At 36.8% G+C, this 12103-nt stretch overlaps 1 protein-coding gene across 3 annotated transcripts in view; it reads right to left on the bottom strand.

The window, feature by feature from the left end:
* Positions 1 to 312: 312 nt before the first annotated feature.
* The window catches only part of LOC122812154 (nuclear factor 7, brain-like), a 214158-nt gene continuing 202367 nt past the window's right edge, over positions 313 to 12103 (bottom strand). For all 3 annotated transcript variants that reach the window (XM_044084472.1, XM_044084470.1, XM_044084471.1), the window contains one exon: positions 313 to 2060. In XM_044084472.1, the coding sequence (XP_043940407.1) occupies positions 1516 to 2060 (545 nt within the window). In that variant the 3' untranslated portion in view covers positions 313 to 1515. The remainder of the gene's footprint in view (positions 2061 to 12103) is intronic.

The raw sequence follows: 12103 nt of genomic DNA, 5'->3' as shown, positions 1-12103 counted from the left end.
ACAGTGAACAGCATTCCAAATCCTTCCATTCCATGTGTCATTTAGGTTGATCTCAGTACATGAGCTTAACAGAGATCTATTTGCATACTTGTCCAGAGAGCCATAAATTAAGATCCATATTGTTACGTCTAATTTTTACATAGATAACGTGATGGGTTAGCCATTTCTAGCACTCCCATGTCCTATATTTTGTTTTTATTTCCAAGTCTACATTGCTTAATGAGCATACCAATATATTGACTGCTTGTTTTCTTGAAGTGAGAACTCTTATTGTGAGGATATGTCACAGGACACCATTGTTTGGAACGGATCTGCAGAGACTGCATTTATTAACATTTTGTGATGAGAATTAATGGATTAGAAAAATTTTTCCACATTTTCACAAATGCTTATACTCTTGATATTTTACAAACTTCTGAAAATAATAGCAATGCATTTTAAATATAGAAAAGCTGCAGTTAAGTTTTTCCAGTTTTAACTTTAAGCTGCAAATCAAAGATTGGCAACTTTTTTGAACATGGTGTCAAAAATCATTAATTTTACTTCTGCAAGATGGTCATGTACCAGGCAGATGGATTGCAGGGAAAGTGATACTTGTAATGGTTGGATTATTTACACATATTTTAAATATATAGCGATATATTTATTGTTAAACACAGTCAAAAAATATGCTCAAGTTTACAATAAATTCTGTCACTAAAGTACAATTAGGTAAGGCTATAATGTCAGTGATGAAGCTACTTCAGTGGAAACCCAAACAATTTATGCTCAAGTTCCACTCATTGGCATTGGTGTTGGTAGCTGCAAACCTCTGCATTACACTTAAGTACAGTTGGTTAAAGAAATAAATTATGGTACAGCCAACATTACGAAAGTGTAGAGGTGACGGGATGAAAAAATATAATAAGGTAGACATCAGATTGAACTATTCAAAATGTATCATACTGAACTATTCAAAATGTAACATTGCCTAATCAGTTATATGATATGTAGCAAAGGTGCTTATTTGCATTCTCAGTAAATATAGATATTGAACGATGTTATATGAGCTGCTAACATGACACATTAACTATTATTCACAGCAGATTCTGTATATTAAAAATACTGATACTGATTTAGCTGCTGCATTTATTTATCAGTCTGTTGCATTTGTTAATTGTTGATCATAGGTAAGACAAGTAATTTAGGTCATTTTTTTGAAGATTTTCAAACTATTATGAACCATATTGTTTTTTGTCTATTAATGAAAACTACAACTGTGCACAAAATGTTCTGAAATATCCTCTCTTGTAATTTATTGTTCATTGCCAAAAAAACATATTATATAGTCTCCAGTGATGGACAACATAGTTTTACATCAGTACAATGATACAGGTGCGACAGCCTCTTATGATATAGTCTAAAGATAACTTTAACAAAAAAAGGAAACTAGTTTATCAGAAAATTTAAGGGAATGAAGGAAGGCCCACATTTCATGAAGTTACTGAAATAAGCTTTCAACAAAGTGAGAGCAAGTCACAAATGGAGCACAAAGACTTTCAACGGCTGTGAATTTTTACCACGATCTTGACTGCAAGGGCTGAAGTATGGGAACAGTTTTTCAGTAAACATATCTGTGAAGGAGTAGATAAGCTCCATGGTAACGGCATTGTAAAATGACACTTGACCCTCCTCATAGTTTAAATAAACACCAATCTTCCTGGGTTTGACATTCAGAGAAATGTTAGTTGGTGGCACAGTGCAGGCTTTATATTGATCTCCATCTCTCAGCACCAAGGTCCAAAAACCACTACTAGGACAGAGGGAGATAGTGCCTCTCCTGTTCACAGACTCCTTGGCCACACCCAAATCCCACTTGGTCTTTCCGCCGACTTCTACCTCCCAGTAGTGCCTTCCTGATGTGAATCCTTCTGCTCCTAGAACTGACTGTGCAGAACTGAACCTCTGGAGGTTTTCTGGGACACGTTGTTCTTTGCCACTGTCCTCTACACTGGTCAAATCTTCAGACAATATGAGACAAGAATGAGCAGTCCTATGATCCATTGTGACAGGTGAGACTGCTAAAATTCGGAAACCAATAAAGCATAGATTAAAATGAGCACATACTAAAAATCAGCAAACACTTTAGCAACACTTCCAGTGCATTGATTTCGGAGTACAGAGCTGCTGACATTGTAAGGTACTAGCACAGAAAACAGCATGTAAAAACAAACATCTATTATGCTATGACTGCAGTTCAGTTTAATGAGTTGTATGCATCTGGATTTACTATGCCTGTAAAATGAGTTAAAGGATTCATTACAAGTATCATAAGAAAGAATGGTCACACACAAGGCTCAGAATGCCAGATTCACATATTTGGAATTAAAGAGAACAGATTGAATAGCAAGTTGTTTATGAGAACAGCTATGATGACACAGTGTTTAACAGAGTTATAGGTGTTATTACAGACTGAATTTCATTTTCACTGCTTTCTCGACAAAATAGTACTGACTGTTATTTACAAATTATGATCATCTCTGTATTACAAATTGCATCTATGTAGCATTAACAAATACTGTTGTATTTACTATTACCTAAATCTATAAACTAAAAGCCTCTGCCTGGCCTTAAGGTCATAACCCCCTTCTAGCTAAACATGCGTGTATAACTCACTCTGAGCTCAAATATATAAGCAGCAAGGAACAATCCTTTCCTTCGCTCTACCAGGAAGTGTCTAAGACTCTTGATTTTCATTGCAACTTGACTGATGGTTTTCATGCTATTTGGTCATTTGAAGTCCACATGCAAATCCAACGTTTGGATCTTGCCTCAATGCCCAACCCCAATGGCTGATTTCTGCACAGATGGACTTCCAGCTTACTAACTCCATAGTCAAGACCTTCATTACCAGAACATAGGGATAAGGTACTGATGCACACTAGTACCCTTTTCCAGCATATTTCAGCCATCAAGCTGCATTTTATAGTACAAATATTACTACTGCCATGTTAGCCCCAGCATTCTTCTTCCCCAGGTCTAGATAGAAGGACATATCGAAGTAATCTCCATCAACCATGAATAATCTTAATGCTGTTTCAAAGCCATTTTAAAAAGGTGTTAACCAATATCATTCCAAAACAGCCTGTAACCATATCAGTAAGGATTATGTTGCATGCTACTTATGCCTAGCAGAGCCAACCATCTTATATCTCTGTATGGATAATCCATTGCTACTACTTTGCCTTCTCCCTCAACATTATCTTTGGATGTATAGGAGACCAGACGACCAGTCAGTGTGAATATGTGCAAATAATGCACACCTACAATGTACTTCTAAAATTAAAAGCCATGGACGAGGGGAAGATGGTGCAGACCGCCTATCTTGACCTAGCCAAAGCCTTTGACACTATTCCTCACTCTGGTATCAATAGATAAATTCTCCCAGCTAGTCATCAACCTGTATTTTACCAGATGAGTAGCTAACTGTCTCACTGATAAAACCCACTCAGTCAAAGTAGGGGAAGCCACTTCTAGTAGTAGACCCATAATGAGTGGTGTACCCCAAGGATTGGTCTTGGGGCCTCTACTGTTTGGGATATACTTTTCTGAGGTACAAGCCAAAACCAGTGGTCTGTGACTGACCAAGTTTACAGATGACTGCAATCTGGGCACTGGCTTAAATTCCTCTAGCATTCATGCACCATTAATGCATAATTCAGCAGAAATGTTTCCAGCTGTTTCCATCTGTTGTGAAGCCCCTGTATTTTCCACGTGTATTTCTAACTCAAGAACATTTTACACAACAGAAAAGGTGGGGTTACGAATAGCATACCATGCTTTCAGTACGAAGGCTGCCTTTGCAATGTATTTTGTAAAAAAGATAATATTCCCAAAAGTCTAAAAAGACAGATATGCCTTTCCACAGCTAAGACAAACATCTGCAGCTGAGCAGATACGCAAAAGGTAAATGCATCAGTTGACTGAATACGAACTTGATAAAGATTAAGAAATGATTAGCAGTACAACAGCTCAAAATGAGAAAAAAATAATACATCTAGAAAGCATTTATTAATTTTATTTTGAATTTGTAGAGCACTGATCCCACTGAGCCTATTACAGTTTCAGCCCACAGTAAACACAAGCGATGCATGACATTATATACAGAGCATACCTTTCAACTGTCCAGATTTTTGCTTCATAATTTTGGTCTAGTTCATAAATTTTTTTTTGTCAAATCACTGAAGATTAAAGTCACTAAGTAATGACATACATTTGAGTTTTAGACTTCATGTCTTTCAAAAATATATGCAAACACAAATCCTGTTATTCTAGCAACTTTGTAAGTTTATAAGAGTAATATTTAAAATCTGTCCCTATTTTTGGGCGTTTGTCCTCCATTATTTTAGGCTTTATCCAGATCTCTTGCACTATAAAGTTGAGAGGTATGGCACAGAGAAAATGACAACATGCAATATATACATATATTATATACAAAGTGAATGTCAGACTTTGCTTGAGGACATAAAGGTAAAAGGCAAATGGCATCATATACACAGCGTGATTGACAAAACACAGTATATACATGCATTATATACAGAACAGAAATCAGTGCTGACATGCTAAAAGAATCACAGTGAAAAGTTGAGTCAGGGTATGTAGGAGGAAAAATGGTACTAAGAGTTTATGTTGTATGACCACAGAGATAGCAATTGCATTTTCCTAGAGTCTTGAAATGTGCTTTTACTTCCGATATAAAAAAGGGGAAAAAGGAATGATCTTTAAGGAAAGATGGGAGAAATTCCCACAGTTTGGGACCCAGGAATGGGAAAGCACAGTCTAAACAGAGAAGTCTAGTTTGGGGAATTTGGAAGAGATGACCTGAGTGGTTAAAATTTCTAAGGTTGTATGTTGTTGCATCTCTGAATAATTCTGGAGGCTATTGTGGGAAGGTCTCATTCTTGAGAACTTTAAATAACTGAAGACAACTAGAACGTCAGCATGTTGTTTCACAGATAACCAGTTAGCTTTTTCAATGATTTTGCAGTGGTATTAATTTCTTGGGGAGAGAGTGACAAATTTGCATATGGAATTTGAGATGGACTGAATGTCGGATGCATTTCTTTTAGAGGCTGCAGCAATTAGAGGGAGAACATCTTCTAGCTGAACCAGTAAGATGGCTTTACCTATGGCATTTCTACAGGGTCTGGAAAGAAAAATAGTGATCCTATTAGCCTAGAACAGAAGAGTTTTTTTGTATAGCCCAGGTGGAATTGGAAATTTAGGAAGAGGTCTGACCAAATCCTTAGATATTTGAATGAAATGACATTTTAGTATTATTTAGAGAATCAAAGATTTTTAAAGGTCTGGAGATAGAAGTGAACTTTTGCCTTGTGTTAAAAAACATTGTTTTTGTTTTACAGGAGTTAAGTAATAACTGCTTGTCTTTGACCAATCAAGTAACAGCAAGAAAATCAGCCTGAAGTTCAAAAGAGGGGACAGAGTAGTTGGAGTGGAATAGGACCATGTCAGCAAACATAAAGCAGAAGAGGAAGATGGGGTAAGTCAAGAGATAGTTTGTAAATGTAGACAGAAAAGAGAAGAGACATGCCATAATAGATCCCTGATGTTCATGTTTCTCCAGAAGCACTGATGGAGAAATCTGAAGAGTTGAAATTCTCTGAGAAGTGGTGACCTAGTTATTTATGAATACATAAATCAGAGGACCAGTAAGATAACTGGAGGGGAAACAAACAAATAATAATAAAAACAAATAGATAATCGAAAGGCGAATAAGCAACATAAAGCAGCAGCTGATGAAGAAGACAGAAAGTATGCCAAGGGTACAGAAAGAAGCACTGACAATAGAAAAGACAAGATCTTTGCCCTTTTGTACAGCTGACTAAGCTCTGTCTGAAAATAATGTGTACAGCTCTGTAGACACCATCTCATGAGGGATATAGGCTGGATGGGTTATTTCACAGAAGAGAAATAAAAATGGTGTAGGATGTGCATCAGAAACCATAAAAACAGGAACTAAAATAACTAAACAAGCATATTGCAGAGGAAAGAAATAAAAAGAGGTTCATGACAGAAGCCTTTATGTACAGCAGAGTTGTATCTTTTGGGGGACAAATAACTGTAAAGATGAGAATATGACATGAACAAGGAGGGTGGCCATTTCAGGGAAAGACATAAGGAAGACTTTTTCACAGATACATATGCAGGATACATAGCAGCCTTCCAGAATATGTGGTTAAAATGATGAGATAATTCAAAGATGCATGAGACAAATCTTCTGTATATAGGAAGGGAAAAGGAAAAATAAGCAAATTACTTCAGCTATTAGCATTAATGACATTAAAGTTCATGGTTTTAGTATCAAAGAGATGTATTATACTAGCCAGTGATAAAAACAAAAGAAAGTGGGAACTTAAGTCATACATTTACTGGCTAACTGAGCAAAGTAGAAGTGCTAACTTATGTCTGCCATACTTCTGTGACATTTTCTGACATGACATGATTAAGGAGCTAAAAGGGCTCAGCTGAATAAAGTACAGACTCAGATAAATGGATGCACCTGATTATTATACATTCAGTACAATAAAGCACAAACAGATAATTTTTGCATAGGGATACATACTGGAAATGTGAGGAGATTTCAGTGGAAGTCACCATCTGTGGCAAGCAGTCCTTTTGATGTGGTGTGTGTATTGGCAATGTAAACCACTAATTCACAACTGCAGCTGTGCTGACTGGTGTGCCCTGTGCTGCAAACTCCATGAGATAAGTAATATATGTCAGCATGAATACAACTAAATGTGACACTCAGACATAAATAGTTTGGGAAGTCCATAATGGAATGTATGGAAACTTTGCAGGACTATCCATTCCAACTCTTTAGTGTTCTGTGATTTGAACTCATCATTAACATTGTGACAATGACGTTTCTAAAAATGCAGTTAGTATTGCAAATGTGTTCTCACCATTTTTTTTTTTTTAATGTCAGGAATTCTATTCAGGTTCCTATGTTTTCATAATGTTTGTCCCAGTCCTCTGACAGAGTTCTGTTGTAGGATATTTTAAACACATAATAAAGTATAGCACATGTGATGACTTGCAGAAGAAGATATTCTGAATGTTATGTTCCATACGGGACTGTGGCATAGAATTCATTACAAGTTGCATTTTTTCCTTGTAATTTGATAAACGTGATACTGTGTTGGTTTCCTCAAGGGAACTCCATAGAGCAAGATGTTTCAGATTTGATGGTTGTCAATATTACAGAAGAAAGCAGACCTAAAATTATTTGCTCCAATTTACTAACCTAATGAAGTAGTACCTTAAAGTTCCTTTATATTTGTTATGCAGCTCTTCAATGTGGATTATATGGTATAATTTTTATAAGGAAGGTCTTTGGAGCAGATGTTGCATAAATAATTTTGATGTTGAAAAGTTAAAAAATGTATTGGTTTTGTCTCCATACCATGCAACTATACCCATATTCCAAAAGGTACTGCTGCCTTTCATATGAAAAGTTAAAGCAAAAGGCTCTATTTACTTTATCAAGTCGATGCTAACAATCTTGTGAAAATGGGAAAGAGCAGGGAGGTATCCTCACCAAATTTCCCACCATTCTGTTTAAACACCACACTGGATCCCCCCAAAGTTGTCCTTGAGGCTCAGTGGGATTATCTATCCAATAAAATGCAATTAATAAATATTTTCTGAACTCTTATTAGGAAGATAATTAATTTGTAACTGCACATTTATACACGTTCCACCAAATTAAAATTATAATTAAAACAAAAAGTAAAATTGTATTACTGGCACAAGTCAGATGAGTGAATAGCATTCTGAAAGGAAACATTTTATGTTTATATATATATATATATATATATATATATATATATATATATATATATATATTTATATAGTGGACACTAATTACTATACATATATTGTGGACACTGATTACTATACATACAGGGGTCAGGATATGAACTTCAAGCTTTTAATGTTGTACTACATAACACTTAGATTTTAGCTATATGTATTTTATGGGACATATACAGGGGCGGCTCATGCTATCGGACTGCTGGACTGCAGCCCTCCCACCTAGTAAAAAACAAAAGAAAAATCTGTAAAACAAAAAAAACAAAAACAGAAGAAAAAAAAAAATCACGAGTCCCGACTCCTCTGCGCATGCGCAGATACACAAGAGAACTCAGACTGCCTTTATCAGCAGTTCAGATATGGACAAAGAGGTACCCAGCAATCATTGCTGTGAGATACCAGGAATCTGTGCGGTGACAACCGCACAGAACAGAGGAGCTCCAGACTGCTTCAGCTGCAGGCAGACCCAATGACAAGGACTGAGCTGCTCTCGCGGGACTTTCATTGCACGGGCTTCGTTCATGGATTACTGCTGGACAAAGGCTTCAGGAAGGTGTTCAGACACTGTCTGGATTTAGATTGTGGGCTTGATTCGTGAAACTGGATAGGTGTTCATTTGGTCACTGGCTGGATTTTGGGCTTTTATACTGCTGGACGAAGGGTAAGAGGTGTGTGTGTGTGAGTGTGTGATGCCCCCAGTTACTATATACTGGTGGGTAGAGATACTCAGGCTTGAACCCTGTACCTTGGATGCAGGTGGCAATGACCTGAATTTCCTATCCACCACCATTTCTAAAAATAAATTGCAGATTTTTTGCCTCATATTTGTTCTGTTCCTCATAAAATCTGTGGTTTCTGTATCAGTATCTACATTTTTCCTTGCAAAGTCTGTAGTGCAGTGGTGCACTGGTGGCATTGCTGCCTAACAGCTACAGGTTCTCTAGTTTGATTCTTGGCTGGGGTGCCTTCTGTGTGATGTCTGCATGCCTCCCATCTTGCAAAGATGTGTCTGGCATTTCTCCCTGCTCTGCTGAAAATGGTCTTTTGTTCCAAGTCAGACTAGTTTCCTGGTTAAATGTTTAAAAATAACATGCATTTGAATTTCAGACTTCATATTCTTCAGAAAGTACATGGTAACACACAACTGTTTATTCTAGCAGTTGTCTAAGTTTATAACATGGATATTTAAAATTTGACTGCATTTGCCCATTATTGGCTTCGATCAGGTATTTTGTGCTAAGGTTGAGAATTATCTATGGTGAGAACTGAATTCATTGAATGTTTGGGGGCTGTATTCCCCCCATTACTGCTTTTGTCCACATATTTTTTTGCTAAGAGGTTGAGAGCTATAGTGAGAACAGAATTCACTGAATATGTTTGGGGGCTCTATTCCCCGATTATTGGCTTTGTTCAGGCGTTTTGTGCCAAGAGGTTGACAGCTATGGTGAGAACTGAATTCACTAAATGGTAGCCATTTAAGTTTGTCTTCCTGTCTTTCACAAAACAGCCGATTTGGCATAGTGGTATGTTTCTCTGACTGTTTTGCACAGGGTCCCCTGGGTTAAAGACGTGGCAGTGAAATGTATGGTGGTAACACAGCATTTTATTCTAGCAACTTTCCAACATTATACAAGCAATGTTTAAAATGTGTCCCTGGTTTTTGGGCTTTTGTCCCCCCCAATAAATGTCGGCTTTTTCCAGATTTCTTGTGCTGCAAAGTTCAGAGATACAACTGCGTGTCAAGTAGATTTTACAAGGAGCTGAGAGCTGCAGGGGAACAAAACTTTAGTGCTGCTTATTCTGAGTCTGCTTGCATTGTTAATAGCACAACAGGTAGTGTACTTGCTTTTGATGCAGAAGGCTGTGGGTTCTACTCCCACAGTAGATAGCTGCATTGCTGATACTGTACTGTGTTGTAAAGTGGGTGGATGCTGCAGTCCTTTTTTGGCAAAGATACCTAGAGTAGTAACTATGAACCTGTTATCAGTTTGCCATACAGTCCCTATTGCAATATTACTAGCTTATCATTTTTTTAATGCATGCAACATAAGCAATTTATTCCTCAAGAGCAACAGGCACTTTATTTGTAGATGAATAAACAATGACATATAAAGTTGTTTGCTAGCAGCAACCTCTTCATTGTTACAGATTTCTTTAATGTGGAATTATTTAGATGACTTTTACTACTTCAGAGATTGTGCATATTTACTGATACTGGTGGACTGTAGAAGGTTGAGTAGACTTTTATGATGGAAATGTTCTGAATTGGGTAGTTTTGTCATTGGTGCATGCATTTTGTTTAATTGTTTACTAGAAAAATGTTAAAAACAATAAATTTAAAATGCCGTCTAACAACTGTACTGTATTGTACAAGGAATATAATTTAGTACAATCAGGAAGGTGTATCAAAGAGCACATGTATGTTTCATGTGCAAGGGGCCTATGATTTGAAAACAGCCCAAAGTTAATCTTCATCTGCCACTGGCAAAATGTATTTTCTTTGAATGTGGGTCTCAATGCTGTTTCACTGAATGTGAGTTTCAAGAGCAGAGAAGTTTTAATGCTAAGCCTGTTTTCATTGTGAGACTGCATTGCTTTGTTTAGCAGATGTCTTAGTGTTTGTGCTGTAAAATACAAAATAAAACTTTCAAATGAAATCCAAATCATCATAGAAGTAAAGCAGTATGCACATTAGAGTTTATGGTAAATAAGAGTGAAATAGCCAAGTAATGGATCATTGGAATGGCTGCAGGGGGGAGGGCTCCATTCGACCATGATTTTGTGAGGGGGAAGGGCGGCAAAGTCAGACAGCCCAAGCTGAACTATACCTCCCAACTGTCCAGATTTTCACAGAATGAATAGATTTTTGCTTCTTATTTTTGGTTTGTTCCTCATAAAATTTGGTTTTCTGGAAAATCATTTAGGAATTAAGTCATTATATAATGACACACTGAGTTTCAGACTTCATAACCTTCAGAAAAATGCATGCGAAAGTAAGACCTGTTATTCTATCAACTGTCTTAGTTTATACAAGAGCAATTTTTAGTACTGTTTATATGTTCCCCCAATATATTTGGCCTTGTCCAGATGTATTGCATTAACAGGTTGAGAGGTACATGCAAATAAATTGCTTTATAGAATTAGGCATAGCCAAACCCCTCAACTGTCCCCGAATTTGGCTCAAAATGTTACTCTTCCCCTAATAATCCCTCTGCAAAATAGCAATTTGGGAAGAAAACATGGAGGGTTACAATTAAGAAATAACTGTAATAATCAGAGTTATAGATTACTTTTATTTCAGAAATGCATGTAGATTCTTTTATTTTGTCAGCTGCTCAAGTTAGCAGTACTAATATTAAAAAAGTGCCCCTTCTTTGACAGGTTTCCAGCTGTATTGTGTGGCTATTTTATATTTTTGCATCACATTTTTCGTCCATTTTTCATAAAATTGTGGGTTTTTTTGGCAAATTAGTGATAAATCATTAAAGACTGAAGTTAGAAAATAATGAGACATTTGAGTTTCAGATTTCATATCCTTCAGAAAATCCATACTAATGCAAGACCTACTATTCTATTATCTTTCTAAGTTTATAAGAGCAATATTTAAAAATTGTCCTTATTTTTGGGCTTTTGTCCCACTTCTATGTATGGCTTTGTCCAGATTTCTTGCTCTGAGGTTGAGAGGTATGACAAATGTGTCAGGGCCATCACAGTCAGCCAGAGACATTTCAAATTGTGGCATACTTGTTGCACCCCACTCCCCCATGTAATGACACTGGATGTGTCCAAGCAAGGCCAGGAGCAGTTATGCAGTGTAAATGTGCAGGGTGTAAATGTGCAGGGGTATACCCCATCCAAGGTAGACACAAGTACTACAGGGGCTTTTCATCTGTTCTTGACTTTGCAGAATGGTCTGGTTTCGGTCATATTTTTGTACTGTTGATTTATGCTTATTACTCAGAAAGTGCCTGTTACTCTGTGTTTTAAGTAGCAATGCTTTAATGACCATCAGGTTAGCTTGTCTGAGATCATAACATGCAAGTAAGCTTTAATAAGCATACTGTTAAAGAACTGCCAACATTGAAAGCTTTTCTGTTGTTGCCATGCAGGGAATACTTAACTAGATAATGTATAAGCGTTGGGTATTGAAATGCATATGACAGTATTTGTAATAAAGGACAGGATTACATTATTTTAAGAAGCTCATTACACTTGTTGGAGACTTCCA

The sequence above is a fragment of the Protopterus annectens genome, chromosome 9.part0 (genome assembly GCF_019279795.1).
Source record: "Protopterus annectens isolate FY-2018-M chromosome 9.part0, PAN1.0, whole genome shotgun sequence".
Lineage (NCBI taxonomy): Eukaryota > Metazoa > Chordata > Ceratodontiformes > Protopteridae > Protopterus > Protopterus annectens.
The sequence above is the reverse complement of the archived record's forward strand: the minus strand, read 5'-3'. Positions and strand labels throughout refer to the sequence as shown.